General features: G+C 40.9%; 1 protein-coding gene across 1 annotated transcript in view; it reads left to right on the top strand.

Annotated features, from left to right (window-relative positions):
• The first annotated feature begins 343 nt into the window (after positions 1–343).
• Positions 344–17,395, top strand: part of PCYT1B (phosphate cytidylyltransferase 1B, choline) — a 114,489-nt gene continuing 97,437 nt past the window's right edge. The window contains exon 1 of the mRNA XM_054544424.2: positions 344–607. Within this exon, the coding sequence (XP_054400399.1) occupies positions 545–607 (63 nt within the window). The 5' untranslated portion in view covers positions 344–544. The remainder of the gene's footprint in view (positions 608–17,395) is intronic.

Raw genomic sequence — 17,395 nt, 5'->3', positions numbered from 1 at the left:
TTCTCCATCTTTATTCTCCTATTTAAAGAAAGTGCTGAGTTGTATATTAACACTTCAAGGTCTCGGTCACTGTTTGTCTTGAAAAAAAGAGAGAAAATGTTTGTCATTCCAGGAGTATAATCAGTTGAGCCAGTGCACAATGACATAGTTAATTCACCAACGGAATTTGTTGCCATAGCTTCAGCGAGGGATGGGGTAGATTAAACAATAGCCTTTTTCACGACTGCAGCTTTCACCACAACCTGCCTGTCCCCGCACAACAGGCCATCATAGCGCTAGTTCAGAGCACAGCAATTGTCAATGAACAACAGCCCAGAGGGTACAAGAGGAGGCTTGTGGTAAGTAAAGCAAGAGTGCCCAGCAACTCAAATCTCTCCTTATTCAACTGGGACACTCCAAGCTCCTCCGAGCTTATCTTTGAGCGCTGGGCACAGAGAGCCTGCTTGACCTTTGGTCAAGTGAGCAACAAAAATTTCATCCTGTGACTCAAAAGAACTCCAAAGGGAGGAGGCCTCTAGAGAAGATAAAAAGATCAGGAGCAGGCATGGTAGGCCATCAGGAGTGCATCATGGAAGAGGACAATCGCGCTCCGCAATTGTGGCGCAAGGTAATGTGAATACTTTCTTATTGATTTTTGCCTTATTGAATATCAAAGTCAGTTCAAAAAGTAAAGTCCTATGTATCTGCGAGTGTAATGAATCTGTGCTAATTAATAGTCACACTAAAACTGGAAATGTTATCTTCTCCATCTTAAGGTGATTTAAAAAAAAACAAAGAAAAACAAATTGTGACTAATATTTCTTTATCCCCTTGCAGTGTATGTCAGCTCCCTGGATAGACTTAGATGACAAGAACAAATTTGCTTACTAAAAAAAGGTCAGATCAATATGCTATGGGAGCCTGAGGGTATTGCAGAAATGTTTTAACAAAATGTTCTTTATCCTATGAAATGAGAAATTCTCCTAGTAGAAACGTCACAAAATCCTGATTAGAATACCCATTCCTTTAATTCTGAGATGGAGTTACGCTCTTGCTGCCCAGGCTGGAGTGCAATGGCACAATCTCGGCTCACTGCAACCTCTGCCTCCCGGGTTCAAGTGATTCTCCTGCCTCAGCCTCCCGAGTAGCTGGGACTACAGGCGCGCACCACCGTGCCCAGCTAATTTTTGTACTTTTAGTAGAGACGAGGTTTCACCATGCCGGCCAGGCTGGTCTCGAACTCCTGACCTCAAGTGAAGACTATCCATTTCTGAATTCAACGTTATGCAACTGTCACATAAGTGAGACCACTGTATATGGTCTTTTCTCTTGGGAAGAGGGTGCTCGGAGAACGTATTTCAAGGGGAACCTTGTTAAACTGAATGAGTTCTAGATGGAGAAAGTTTAGGCAGTGGGATAAAGTGTTAAGAAGGACCCCAGATGATGTGAAGAAGAGATTGAGGGCCAGAGGCAGCTTTCCAACAATGAAGCAGAGGGAATTTCTCTGCTTAACGGTGAAGCTGGTTTCACTCCACTACCCTGAGAATGGACACAGGCCCTGGTCTTTCCTGTACCAGCATCCCTTCAAAACCTTCTCATGCCCCTTGGAATGGATATGGGTGGCTGGTTTAAGCACCATATTCCTTAGAAAGTAGTCTAGGTTCATATCCATCAGACACTTGAGCCGCATGACTGGTTGATCATTTCGCCCAGTTGGTCCCTTCCCCAGTCACCTCCATGTTATCTTAAATTTGGAGAAATCTGTACTGTATATTGAAGACTCGTGAGTTTTACTAGCCGATTGTATTGAGTTAATGGGGGAATCAGGAGGCATTGATTGATTGATTGATTCATTCATTCATTCATGCCTCATTTCAAAATTAGATTTGAAGTGGTATCAAAATAACTAGATTCGGGCCAGCCACAGTGGCTCACACCTGTAATCTCAGCATTTTGGGAGACCGAGGCAGGCGAATCACTTGAGGTAAGGAGTTCGAAACCAGACTGGCCAACATGGTGAAACCCCCTCGCGACTAAAAATACAAAAAAATTAGCCAGGCATGGTGATGGGCACCTGTAATCCCAGCTACTTGGGAGGCTGAGGCAGGAGAATTGCTTGAACCCAGGAGGTGGAGGTTACAGTGAGCCAAGATCCTGCCACTGTACTCCAGACTGGGTAACAGAGTGAGACACTGTTGCAAAAAAAACAACTAGATTCAGTTCTGGACTGGTGCAGATATGGAAAGTTGAGATGATTCTTATATGTTCCAGTCATGTAGAGTTAAATCTGTGAAAATATCACTCTGTATTCTGATACCTTTTGCAAATTGAAAATAGACAAAGGCCTCTAATTTCATGGTCTCCCAAATGTATCACTTATCATTATGATAATAGTTGACATTTTAGGGTGACATGCCCCGGGCTAAGTACTTTCCATGGCTTATTTTATGTAATTATATTCAATAAAAGGACTCAAGCTCCTGACCATTTGCCTATGCTGCTAATTTGTATCTTGATTTCTCTATTAAATTGAATAGGCTTATTTAACCTCCTTGAGCAATTAAAATGGATTACATTATTAATGGTAACAGTAATAAAGAAGTGATTTTATTAACATTTTTTTCATGCTTTTCGGTTCTCAGTGTACTTTTCTCACACAGGCAGGCTCAACTTCTGTAAATTAAACTTTCTGACTACGAGCCCTTTGTGTACCATAGATTGATACCCCCGCCCAGGCTGACCACACGACCATTTCTGGTTACTGCTGGTGGTGTTACTTAACAGCCAATAGTTACAAGCATTGCTGCTAAATATTGAATCTGAAAGGTGAAAATAATCATGAACTTAATAATCTTTTATAGCTCTCAGGAAATGGAAACTACCTTTAAATAAGAGAGTTGAGTATTTATTTTCCACATATTTAATTTTGGTACTTGGTTGGTACTTATTTGGAAATAAGATAATGCTCAAACATTACCTCAATTCCTCTTACTCCAAATACTGTGATGTAGATATTATTTACATTCCCATTTTCTTTCTTTCTTTTTTTTTTTTTTTTTTTTTTTTGAGACAAAGTCTTACTCTGTTGCCCAGGCTTGAGTGCAGTGGTGGAATCATAGCTGACTGTAACCTCAAACTACTAGGCTCAAATGATCCTCCTGCCTCAGCCCCCCAAGGAGCTAGGACTGCAGTCATGCACCACCACACCTGGCTAATTTTTAAATATTTTGTAGAGATGGGGGTTTTGCTGTGTTTCTCAGGCTGGTCTTGAACTTCTGGCCTCAAGTGATCCTTCCACCTAAACCTCCCAACGCACTGGGATTACAGGTATGCGCCACTGAGCCCTAGCCTATATTCCCATTTTCAAGTGAGAAAATGAAGCTCACAGAGGTTAATTGTCCAAGATAGCAAGGATAGAGGTGGAATTTGGGTTCCCAGCATCCAATTTTACTTTTTCTTTAAATCTACACTGTTGAATAAGGTAGCCGCTAACCACATACAGCTGTTTAAATTTGAATTTTAATTACTTTAAAATTAATTAATTAAAATTTAAAATTCAGTTCCTCAGTCACACTAGCCACCTTTTTTTTTTTTTTTTTCTGAGACGGAGTCTCACTCTGTCACCTAGGCTGGAGAGCAATGGCATGATCTTGGCTCCTGGGTTCAGATGATTCTGCCTCACCCTCCCGAGTAGCTGGGATTACAGGCGCCCACCACCACGCCCAGCTAATTTTTGTACTTTTAGTAAAGACGGGGTTTCGCCATGTTGGCCAGGCTGATCTCGAACTCCTGACCTCACGTGATCTGCCCACCTTGGCCTCCCAAAGTGCTGGGATTACAGGCATGAACCACTGACACTAGCCACATTTTAAGTGCTCAGTAGTTATATGTGGCTCGTGACTATTCTATTTGGACAACGCAGATTTAGAATATTCCATCATTGCAGAAAATTCTGCTTTAAACCATAATATCTCTTTTAGATATGCTGAGGCATGTTCTCAAAATATGTTGCAGTTCTGTTACAAGTAATATAGATTTTAAATTTTACAGTAAAATCTCATTCATTTGAAGTCCCCTCATTTGCATAGCACAAAGTTAACTTTGATCTGCAAATTAACAATATAGATAAGAGTTAAGAAGATGGTTAAATGCACTTCAGAGACCAAAGATTTTTAAGCACCATCAAATAACTCCAGAAGCACTCACTTAGATGCAAGCAATTGATATGATAATTACACATCATTTTTATTTATTCATTAAAACAGGGATCCCCTAAGGTGCCCTTGTAGGAAATAATGTGGTTAGCCTAGTTATTTCTGCCAACCCTTCTGCTATTTCGAAATTCCATGTGAAATCATTTTATACTACTTGGCTTATACGAGGCAAGGTTTACCTTCCTCCTTGCCTTTGGATCATAAAGTCAAATGGTAGCATAAAACACTTTCACACTGAAATTTTGACTGGATCAAGATCTAATTCCAAAGCCCTCACTTCTTCCACTGTATTCTGTGATTCCCTGGAAAAGGTACTCCTGTGGGCCCTGTATAGTGCCTGGTATGAAGTAAGGGTTCAATAAATATCTGCTGATTGACTGACAGAGACAGTTCTTTCAAGAGACCATTCATTGAAGTGGACTCCGATTTTCTACAGCGAATACATTTATCAAATGGAAAACTGACTCCCAGCTTGTTCTTTCCTCTTTACCAGTCTTTGCTGCCAAGTCTTCATGGTGAGATAAGGGCTTCCTGTCTGTGAGAAAGAGATGATTCCCAGGCATTCACTTGGGGGGAGGGGGAGTGTGATCTGGCTAGAGGCTTTGGAAACTAAATCTTTCAGCTCCTTCAGAAGTGAGAACAGGGTGGCAAACATGCTGCCTTCCCAGGCACCAGTCATCAGTTAGCTCCATCAGTCCTCAAATGTGTGGGGCACATGTTCCAGGTCCCATGCTGGTTCTAGGTAATAAATAGGAGAGAAGAGAGAATGTTGAGTTATTAGAGAAGAATGGCACTTGCATTTCCATAATATCCTTAGCGGAGGTGGTTTCTTACAGCTTGCTGAGACTGGTCTATGACATATAGCAAACATTAATGCCATGTCTTTTTAGCAAAAATAAAACCCAATTCCTCAATTTAGCAGTGAGCATCAAAGGATATGGTTTGTCCCTTCCTTGTCTTCTTTAAGGAAAGTTTTTAGCCATAGTGAGGAAAGAAAAATTAATAGAAACAATGTAAATGTACATTAAATATTTAGTCCTTATTTGGAAGGAATTGAACAACTTAAAACTCTCCAAATTTATGAAGCTTAGATAACTGAACATTTTTTAAAAGCCACTTAAAGGGAAAGGAGATATTATATTTTTACCTTTTTTTTTTTTTTTTGAGATAGAGTCTCACTATGTAGCTCAGGCTGGAGTGCAGTGGTGCGATCTCAGCTCACTGCAACCTCCATCGCCTGGGTTCAAGCGATTCTCCTGCCTCAGCCTCCTGAGTAGCTGGGATTACAGGCACCCACCACCATACCAGCTAATTTTTGTACTTTTAGTAGAGACGGGGTTTCACCATGTTGGCAAGGCTGGTCTCGAACTCCTGACCTCAAGTGAACTGCCCGCCTCAGCCTCCAAAAGTGTTGGGATTACAGGCGTAAGCCACTGCATCCAGCCTTATTTTTACCTTTTGTTCCAAACATCAGTAGGCCTTCTTTCCTCTTATCTATCTCCCTGTAATTCCTCTACCTGAGCCCTAATATTACAGGTATGTATGTGCACAGCCTTCAAGCTAACCCAACACAGTTTTGTCTCCTTCAGAAACTATGGGGTAGGCTGATTCAAGAGTCCTCTTAACTCACTTAGTGGATGTATAATCACTGCCATAGGCTGCTCTGCTGGTAGTTCTCACTCTGAACATTGACAGGTGGAGCAAAGGCTAATTCTGAATCTGGCTCTCCACTTGATCTTAGCCAAAAGGCAGAGAAGCGACGTGAATCTGGCTCTCTAGAGTGCACTAACCTCTCCCTGGCAGACCCTAGATCCCTACCCACTGCGGTCCTCTAAGGCAAGTTTTGGTGACCATGCCTTCCCTAACTCCTCTTTGGCTCCCTGAAATGGCCCAATTACCATGCAAGCAGATGTGGAGTGACAGGTTAGACTTGTGAGTGTCTCTTGTGAAATCTGGGACTTCCCCAGTCTTCCCAGTGCTGGGAACAATGTGAGAGAAAATAAGTCTTATTAGTTTCTCTTATTTTTGCCCTTTATTCTCAAGGACTTGGAGCCAGCTCTCAAATACTGTGGGGTAAAGAAAATGGTGCAACTGGCATAAAATTAATTTTGCCCCATTCTCACAATGAGGCCTGAGAAGTGAAATATATATTTTTACATCATTCCTGCCCCAGGTTTTAGAACATTTTAAAGTTTTCTTTGTCTTTCCATGAACTACAAATTCTCTCTCTCTCTCTCTCTCTCTCACACACACACACACACACACACGGAAAGAGAAAAGAAAATTTAAAAATTGGTAAATATGGCCCAGGAGAAAGACAAAAATAATACCTGTTTCAAATCTGTTTTTCTTAGCTCCATTGATGTAAGTCATAAGTAAAAGTACAGAATAACTTAATGATAATTTCTTTTGAAAGCAAAGACTAACATGATAATTTTTAATAGTACCATTATATTTACCAAAAAATCAATCTTTAAGAGTTTGTCTTACATATATCTTTACATATATCTTCTTGTTCTATATATCCTTTGGTAGTGGAGATGATCACATTTATCTTGGATGCATGACTTCCAACATGCTTAGTAAATGTTTGTTGAATGAGTGAAAGGAATTTAAATCACTGTTTATTCTGTATCCTCCTTGCCCAGAGAAACTCCTGAGTTTGTCCATCTAAGGTCATCTCTAGGCTGTTCAGGAGAATAAGTGGGTTTCAACCCAGATTTTGAGTGAGACATGGATCAATGTTGGATGGACCAACTCCAACTTGACCCTAGCCTCTAAATTGATTGACATTATCGTTAACACCAGCAACACAGATGTTGTGATCACTGTTTACAAGGCTCTCCACCTCAACCCTGCCAGACTCCTAGGGTTGTTAGAGGTTTCTGATGTCTGAAGGCCAGGCGAGACCCACCTAGAGATACCACAGATGGCAGACTCAACCTTCTACAACTCCTCAGCTTTCTCAGAGGTGGGCAGGAGCTGGGGCAGCCTCGAAGAGAGATAGGTAAGACTTGTGCACCTACCTGCCTCATAAATTTTTTTCCATGTGGTTATTACATCTTACCTTAGGGTGGCAAATGAAGGACTTTCTTAAGTCTCACACAAAGAATTCAAAACAAAAAAATGGAGAATTAATAAAAAAGCTTTGTAGGGCTTTCTCCATTATACAAGGTAGGAGAGAGTTATAGTCACCAGGAAGTACAGTAGAAGTCTTCTTACCCTCTACAGTGGGGACCAGTTGGTCAGTTAATTGAAAAATAAAATGGGGCCAGGCGCGGTGGCTCACGCCTGTAATCCCAGCAGTTTGGGAGGCTGAGGCAGGCGGATCACCTGCAGTAACGAGTTCGAGACCAGCCTGGACAACATGGTGAAACCCTGTCTCTACTAAAGATACAAAAATTAGCCGGGCGTGGTGGCATGCGCCTGTAATCCCAGCTACTCAGGAGGCTGAGGCAAGAGAAACAACTGAACCCAGGAGGCAGAGGTTACAGTGAACCGAGATCACGCCACTGCACTCCAGCCTGAGTGACAGAGTGAGACTGTCTCAAAAAAGAAAAGAAAAGAAAAATAAAATGGGTATAATGGGGACTCACTTAAAAATGATAAATGCATATATTAAACATTTTATTTAAATTTAAAATAAATATATTATTAATTTGCCAAACCTTTGATTGGGCCACTGATTAGAGCTCTGTGTTGTATTTTTTCATCAGGCAAACACATATGCATTGCCTATTATTTCCGTTTTTAGTTTATTCTAAATTGAGTGAAAACTTAAGATATCTTCAAAACACTTTGAATATGGAATCCTAGGTGTTTTGCAGTGTTGTCCCCTAGCTTTTATAGTTGTCTTGCCCTCACCTAATTCAACAGTAATTTTTAATTTTAATTTATTTTTTTGAGACAGAGTCTTGCTCTGTCGCCCAGGCTGGAGTGCAGTCATGTGATCTCGGCTCTCTGCAATCTCTGCCTCCCAGGTTCAAGCAATTGTCCTGCCTCAGGTTCCCGAGTAGCTGGGACCACAGGCGTGTGCCACCATGCCCAGGTAATTTTTGTATGTTTAGCGGAGATGGGGTTTCACCATGTTGGCCAGGCTGGTCTCAAACTCCTGACCTCAAGTGATCTGTCTGCCTCGACCTCCCAAAGTGCTAGGATTACAGGCGTGAGCCACTGCATCTGGCCAAAGATGGGCTACTTTAACAAGAGAAATATAATCTGTTTGTGGAGCAGTGTCTGAATCCCCTTCATCTCAATCCTCCCCCATTGGCATAATAGTTGGAAACAAAGACTACAGAGCTGTCAGGAGATGGTACATCCTTTCCACGAGTTAATAAAGTGATGCCCCGCTTTCACAATCTATTAATTAAGAAGGTAATCAGTGCATGCTTTGAGTTTGGTAAGTGAAACTTGAAGGCAATAAAATCAGAACACTACTTGGATTTTTTTTCTCATAAAGAAATGAATAACAAATTAGGGCCACAGAGCTAGAGTAATCACATTTTGAATTTCTCCTGAGCATGTCTGTAATAACCTGTATGCGTTAGGTAAGAAGAACAAAGAAAGGCAAAGTTAATTACCCAGGAAAAGTTCATCAAGAAATTTTGGTTACATTAGCCCAGGGTTTCTCAACCTTGGTATGACTGATATTTTGGGCCAGATAATTCTTTGTTGTAGGGGCTGTCCTGTGCATAGGACATAGGATGTTTAATAGCATCCCTGGTCTCTAACCACTAGATACCAGTAGTACTCCCCTTCCCCAAGTCATGACAACCAAAAATGTCTCCAGACATTGTTAAATGTCTCCTGTGGGACAAAATCACCCCCATTCAGTAGCTGAGAACTACTGAATTCACCATATACATTCCTTCTCATTCCCCATCCCCTGGAGCCCTCCAGGGTTTGCTGTGTGTTGTGTTGTTTTTTCTTTTGTTTTGTTTTTGAGACAGAATCTCGCTCTGTCACCCAGGCTGGAGTGCAGTGGAGTGATCTTGGCTCACTGCAACCTCCACCTCCTGGGTTCAAGTGCTTCTCCTGTCTCAGCCTCCTGAATAGCTGGGATCACAAGTGCCCGCCACCACGCGGTGGCTAGTTTTTGTATTTTTAGTACAGATGGGGTGTCACCATGTTGGCCAGGCTGGTCTCGAACTCCTGACCTCAAGTCATCCCCCCAGCCTCGGCCTCCCAAAGTGCTGGGATTACAGGCGTGAGCCACTGCGACCGGCCAGTTTGCTGTTTTAAACACTTAGAATAAAACCCTTCAGATCAGGGCCATCTATCTACATTTTCCAGGGAATTATTTGGAAAGAAATTGACTAGATCAAAATTACTTGTCCAGATAACAAGAAGGGCTCTTTGCATTTCTGTATTGAAAAGTAGCAGGCAAAAAGAACAAAGGAAGATGGTCTAATAAAGGTATTTATTTAAGGCATTCAGCCAAACACTTGACTTATATTTAATCCCCACAAAACCCCCAGGGGGCATTAGTAGTTTTATTTTATTGTGGAAGAAACTGAGGCTTAAAGAGGTCAAGTACTTGCTCAAGAACACACAGTTTGTAACTTACTGGTGGAGCTAGAAATCTGACAGCAAAGTTTGTGCATTTGTGCATATTGCCTCAGTATATGTACTTAAAATGTCATACATCTAAAAAAGCAAGGTGACCAGTTTTTATCCTTCTTAAAGTAATTTTTTTATTAGGGAGAGCTTCAAGCATACACAAAATTAGACAAGATATTAATAGTACATTACCATTTGTACTGTTCATGTACTTGCCACCTACTTCAACAGTAACCAACTCATGACCAATCTTGCTTCATCTAGAGCTTCTCAACCTCAGCATAATAGACATTTTGGGCTAGAAAATTGTTTGTCGTGGGTGTCAAGCACACACAAGACAAGGCAAGGTCTGAATGACTTGACTGGTAAAAGTATAACTAATCACTTTTAGATTAAGACAGTTTATTACTTACATAGCAAAGGAAACAGTAGCCACTGGTGCCAGCTTCGTACTGTGCTTGTCCCACATACCAAAAAGAAGGACACTACAACAAAAGGGGCCAGATAACCTCGACTCCCATTGCTGAGGAGCCCACTATAGATTGCAACTGTTTTTCTGTTCTGTAACTTTGTACTGGGAGGGGCAGGGCAGGAAGCCCCATATCCCAACCCAAACAAAGAGACTATTAGAAACTGCTTCATGACAGTTGCTCAGGGGAGATAAGGAGGTGAGTGGCAAATAGCCCTGGAGCAACTCCTCACAGGCCTCCCTGTTCCAGGAGAGCTTGTTCCAGGAGGATCACAAGGCGTTCTCCAACACTCAGATGAGCTGCACGTCAAGCCTTTGCCTCTATGGACCCATTCAAGGTCATAAGGGTGCCGGGGCAGAGCCATTATCTTACAGTGGATGATTGTCCTGTGCACTGTAGGATGTTTAGCAGCATTTATGGCGTTCACCCACTAGATGTCTACAGCACCCCCAGCCCCAAGATGTGACAACAAAAACTGTCTCCAGACGTTGCTAAATGTACCTTGTGGCAAAATTGTACCCATTTGAGAAGCACTGATCTAGAGCTCTATCCACTCCCCACATCCAAACAACATATTTCATCTGCAAATATTTCAGTATATATTTCTAAAATAGTTTTGAAAACATAAACACAATACCTGTTTGTTTGTCTGTTTGTTTTTGAGACAGTCTCACGCTGTTGCCCAGGCTGGAGTGCAGTGGCGCAATCACAGCTTACTGAAGTCTCAACCTCTTGGGCTCAAACAATCCTCCCATTTCAGCCTACCAAGTAGCTGGGACCACAGGCACACACCACCACACCCAGCTAGTTTTGCTTTTTTATTTTTAGTGGAGATGAAGTCTCACCATGTTGCCCAGGCTGTTCTCAAACTCCTGGGCTCAAGAGATTCTCTGGTCCTGGCCTCCTTAAGTGCTGATATTACAGGTGTGAGTGACCTCAAGCAGCTACAGTATCATTATTATACCTAAATAAATTAACAATAATTCCTTCATAGCATCCAGAAATTGTTCAAATTTCTAATTGTTTTATAAATATTGTCATTTTTACAGTGTTTTGAATTAGGATTCAAATAATACAGTGTACATATTGCAATTGATTGGTATGTCTTTTAGATCTCATTTAATCCATAGGCTTCTTGCAATTTTTTGGTTGAAGAAACAAGGTTTGTTCTATAGAGTTTTCCACAATCTAGATTTTGCTGATTGCATCCCTGTGGTGTTAACATACTCCTTTATCCCTTCTGTATTTCCTGTAAATTGGCCTCAGATCAAGAGGTGTGATCAAAGCCAGGTTCTATTTACTTGGCAGACTATTTCATAGGTAGTACATGTACTTCTATTAGGAGTACATAATGCTTGGTATTGCCTGTCTTTCTGTCATGTTAGCAGTAGTTGATGCTAAGTGCCTAAACCCAATCTTTCCTTAGGGGTTATAAAGTGGAGATAATTCATTACCATCTTACCTTCTTCATTACTCATTCTAAGACAAGATACTTCTCTTGTTTGGTGACCTAGAGGGACAGTTTGTATAGGAAAGGTTAAATAAAGGCTTGATTATTTCCCAGTTTTCAAAATAATGTGTTTTTCTCTAGCATCCTTCAATGCAGACAAATGAGGCTTAGGGGTTTCTTTTGATAGTGTTATGAACTCATGCACTGAAAAACATTAGATAGGTTTCCATCAGTTGCAGTTCTTATCCTTATTGATGCTTAAACTTTTCATCTTTGGCTGTCAGGAGTCTCCTAAGTCTTTTTGATGATTTCTATCTTTTTTAAAAAAGGATAATATAACTTATATATTCATATGAGTATTGTTATCTTCACACTTTCAAATGATGACCAAAGACTTATTCCAAAAATGTTTTGAGCAATGGTAGTACCATATGTGCTAGAGACTGCCATGGTTCACTGCTAATGGTTTTGCTCCTGTTGAGTTCCTGCAATTGAATGGTGGAGTGAGGTTATCCAGACCATTTTGTAGAAATAAAGGATTATTTTTCTTTGAAGATGTGCTTATACCATACTTGCTTACTCAAGAGAATAACTTCTCAAAGCAAGGGTGGGCTTCTGTGAAAGACAATTGACTGCATATAGCTACTCTCAGGCACGCTTAGTGTCTTTTTTTTCCTTTTTTTTTTTTTTTTTTTTGAGATGGAGTTTTGTTCCTGTTGCCCAGGCTGGAGTGCAATGGTGAGACCTTGGCTCACTGCAACCTCCACCTCCTGGGTTCAAGCGATTCTCCTGCCTCAGCCTCCCAAGTAGCTGGGATTATAGGTGCATGCCACCACATCCAGGTAATTTTTGTATTTTTAGTAGAGACAAGGTTTCACCCTGTTGGCCAGGCTGGTTTCAAGCTCCTGACCTCAGGTGATCTGCCCGCCTCGGCCTCCAAAAGTGCTGGGATTACAGGCGTGAGACACCATACCTGGCCTCCTTAGTGTCATTTGACATGGCCTCTCATCTGGCATTTTAGTAGACTAGGTGTTTAAAATGATTGCTTTTGGAGATATTGAAAGTTTTTACATAGCCAGCTTCCTAGAACACATACACAAATAGGGTTTCTCACTGTTGATACAAACAAAATAGAGATCCTTTTTTTCTATTTGAGAGCCAAATAGTTTTGGGATCAAAATCCATGTATGAATAAAGTGTCTCATCATCTCTCTTTCATCACAGTGGTTCTGAACTTTTTTTTGTTCTAAACTTTTAAAAGCCCTGATGCTAAACCCCAGGACAATTAGATCAGAATCTTTAGGGAGCAGGAATCAGCCCTCAGTGTTTTTGAAAGCTCCTAAGGTGATTCTAATGCACAACCAAGGTTGAGAACCTTCCAGAGTAAAGCAGAGGATAAGCGTCTTTATTAAGAGATTAACTTAAGACTTCCTGCTATGGTTTGAATGTGTCCCCCAAAGTTTATGTGTTAGAAACTTAATCCCCAATGCAACAGTGTCTAATAATAGGTGATTAGGTCATGAGGGCTCTGACCTCATGAGTGGATTAAAGTCATTAACACAGGAGAGGCTTAGTTACCACAAGGGTGGATTTGTTATAAAAGCAAGTTCAACTCCTTCTTGCTTTCTTGCTCTTGCCTTCTCTTGCCCTTCTGCTTTCTGCCATGGCATGGTGGAACACAAAGGCCCTCACCAGATGCTGGCACCATGCTCTTGGACTTCCCGGCTTCCAGAACTATGAGCCAAATACATTTCTGTTCATTATAAATTACCCACTCTGTGGTAGTCTGTTATAGCAGCATAAAACAGACTAAGACACCCCTAAAGTGTTAGACACTCTTTTGTCAAGAATAGGATATTTGTATACTCGTGGGCTTTTGGAAAGATCATTTCTCACCAGCACCACCTGTTATTCACAGATTTACACATTGCCCACAGAGAAGAAAACCTGGTGAGGCCACTTCTGTTTGTATTGCAGAGGAAGAACCCATCTAATGCCACTTTTAGGAAGATTTATTAGAGGATGTGGAGACATTATCTTCAATGTGTGTTTTGTGATGACATCCTGCACCGGCACTTACTGAATGAGTCAAATATGATATTTATAGGGCCTTAATAAAAGCTTTTATCTAGCTAGGTTGTATTATTAAATGTCAAACAAACTAAATGAAAAGCTTTCAACATGAAGGCTATCCAAATAGAGCAGAATGAGCAGAGCATAAAAAATGTTGAGATACCAAGGCATCATGCATTGAGTAGGGGCTTTGAGGTCCCACAGTCCTAAATGTGAAACTCAGTTCTGCCACTGACCAGCTCTGTGACCTTGAGCAAATAATTTAATGTCTCTAAGCCCCAGTTCTTATCTGCAAACTAGACATAATGCCTGTTTCTGATACAGAGAAGGATGTCATAAATTACTAAGTATTAAAATTGTAGACAATGTTAGCAATTGTCTGCAATTGAATGACCGTTAGCCATATTTCCAGAATATCTGGAGATGAGATACCAGGCCCAGCTCATGCTAAGGAAGATGTGATAGGAAGAAAAAGGGCCTCCCAAAGATGTCTACATTGTAATTTCCAGAACCTGTGAATATGTTACCTTATACGGCAAAAGAGACTTGATAAATGTGATTAAGTTAAAGGTCTTGAGATGGGAGAGATTATCCTGGATTATCCAAAGGAACTCAATGTAATTACAAGAGTCTTTTGAAGTGAAAGAGGAAGGCAGGAGACTTAGAGAATATGTGACCAGTGAAGCAGAGGCTGGAGTGATGCAACTGCTGTCTTTGAAGATAGAAGAAAGCAGGCCAGGAGTCAAGGAATGCATGCAGCTTCTAGAAGCTAAAAAAAAAAAAAAAAAGGCAATGAAACAATTTCCCCTAGAGCCTCCAGAAGAAATGCGGTCCTGTAGGTACATTGATTTTAGCCCACTGAGACCCATTTCAGACTTCTGACCCTGGTCCAGAACTTTAAGATAATATCTTTGTGTTGTTTTAAGCCACCACATTTCTGGTACGTTGTTACAGCAGTCGTAGAAAACACACAGAAGCACAGAAGATTAAACCAAGTCTCTCTTTGAGCATTCAGAGACTGAGTGCAGATTTTGCAAGACAAAGAATCACTTTGGAGACCATGTCATTCAAAATCTATTAGTATAAAGTCTGATGATTGTAATAATAGTTTACTTGCGAATGAATGTATCCCTCCTGGCATCAGATGGTCCTGATGACTCACTTGTCAATCAAGCTCATTTGTATCATATGCAGAAGGTCCCCCGGCACAATCCTCAGGACCCTGCAGTACTCGCTGTAGTACTGGGAAACTGCCTGGTAGGACAGCAAGGAGGAAATCTGGTTATGGTACACCAATAATCAAGAAAGACCACTCTTTAGGGGTATACAAAGAAGTGTACATATGGTCACCCATGCTGGAGGATAATTTGATAACAGTGTCAAAAAAACATGTATCAAAAGCTTTAAAAACATAAATACTCTGACTCAGCAATTCTACTTTAAGAAAATTCATCCTAGAAGGAAAAAAACTGGATTAATATGCACATCATTCACCTGCTTAAAAAAATCCTTTCCTGGTTCCTATAATTGCTTATAGAATAACACTTGGGGAGACTGAAGGCAGACAGCAGTACATCCACTTATGTTAGCTAATTAAGACTGGCAGGTGTTCATACTGGGCGTAGCTTGGCGTAGACTTGAACCTGGTTAGATTATTAACCTTGAAGGTCTCTGAGCCACCTTTGCTACATTTGCTCTTTTTCATTAAAATGACTGAAACAGTGATTGTGACTAAGAGTTTCAATGTTAAGTCAGTGCCTGGCCTTGTACATTTATCATAAACTATCAACCAATTTTGTGGGTTAAATTACAATTTTATATATGTGTGCAATTGAGCCCTTAAGTGTTGAAAATTACCTATGGTCTTACTCATCCACTGACATTCAGATAATATATTTGGCATGCAAAAGTTGTGAATCCAAATTATGCTCAAATATAAGTGAGGAATATTTATCCATTTTTTTCCTGATGTGTTATCTGCTTCTGTCACATGTCTGGACTCAAACCCCATAAAGAAGGGACCAAAATTTACATGGCACTCTTGAGTATGATGGCGGCTGTATTTGGAGTTTTGATTAAACTGCACTACATGTGTGATTATTACTTGTAAACAGATGATTAGATATTAATTAGACAATAAGTGATTGTAAAGCACTTAGAAAATAAAAGCGTTTATAAATACCACCAAGTAATAGCAACAATCATTCTTTACTGACTACACAGCTGCTAATGTCAATAAGAATGATTTATTCCAGCTAAGGGCAACTTTAATTTATGCAAAAAACCCTGCCATCATATTTGTTTTGCTAGAGCAAAACAAAATATATCATGTATACAACTGATTTTATCAGCATTTAAGTAATACATCTTGGTTTGATTTTAAAAATATCTCTTTTAAGACCTTCTTAAACACAGGTGCAATGACTGGTGTCCTTGAGTGCTAAGAATATTGGAGCTGGGCCTGGCATAGTGGCTCATGCCTGTAATCCCAGCGTTTTGGGAGGCCGAGGTTGGGGGATCACTTGAGGTCAGGAGTTTGAGACCCGTCTCTACTAAAAATACAAAAATTAGCCGGGTGTGGTGGCGCATGCCTGTAATCCCAGCTACTCGGGAGGCTGAGGCAGAAGAACTGCTTGAACCAGAAGGCAGAGGTTGCAGTGAGCCAAGATTGTGCCACTGCACTCCAGCCTGGGAGACAGAGCAAGACTGTCTTAAAAAAAAAAAAAAAAAAAAAAGGAAAAAGAAAAAAAAGAATATTGGAGCTCCTTAATGTTCATCTCCCCAACCAATTGCAAATATATATTTCTTTTAAATGTAAGATGTAAAATGACATTTTGTTAGCTGTATTTTCATGTATGCAATAGGTTTGTCATGTTGGGTCTGTGCAGTTTCTCCCTAGCTCCTTAAAACTGCACTTACATTCAAATTTTGGTCACATTGATGAGTGAAGGTCAATTCTTTTTTGGTTATTATAGAAGTTAGAAAAAGAAGAAAATGAATTTTAACAATAAAACAAAGCACTTTCATTCTATCTTCTTGATTACCGCCCCCCCGACCCCCCGCAAAAATAGATTTTGAAGCCCTGACTATTTTCATCTCTCACCATTATTTTTTTCCCCTAATGGGCTTTTTTTGTTTTTATTTTTGAGATGGAGTTTTGCTCTTGTTGCCCAGGCTGGAGTGCAATGACGCAATCTTGGCTCACTGCAGCCTCCGCCTCCCGGGTTCAAGCAATTCTCCTGCCTCAGCACCCCGAGTAGCTGGGATTACAGGTGCCTGCCACCATGTCCGGCTAACTTTTTTTTGTATTTTTAGTAGAGACGGGGTTTTGCCGTGTTGGCCAGGCTTGTCTGGAACTCCTGGCCTCAGGTGATCCACCTGCCTTGGCCTCCCCCTAATGGCCTTTATAGGTCATAGACCTGTATCAGCCGTGCTCTTGACCTACTGGTGAGCCTGGAAATGCAACTGTGTTTTGTTTTGTTTTTGACACAGGGTCTCACTCTGTCACCCAGCCTGGAGTGCAATAGCACAATCTTGGCTCACTGCAACCCTCTGCCTCCCAAGTTCAAGCGATTCTCCTGCCTCAGCCTCCTGAGTAGCTGGGATTACGGATGTCCGCCACCACGCCTGGCTAATTTTTGTATTTTTAG

Source organism: Pongo abelii, chromosome X (genome assembly GCF_028885655.2).
Source record: "Pongo abelii isolate AG06213 chromosome X, NHGRI_mPonAbe1-v2.0_pri, whole genome shotgun sequence".
NCBI classification, from domain to species: domain Eukaryota; kingdom Metazoa; phylum Chordata; class Mammalia; order Primates; family Hominidae; genus Pongo; species Pongo abelii.
The sequence above is the reverse complement of the archived record's forward strand: the minus strand, read 5'-3'. Positions and strand labels throughout refer to the sequence as shown.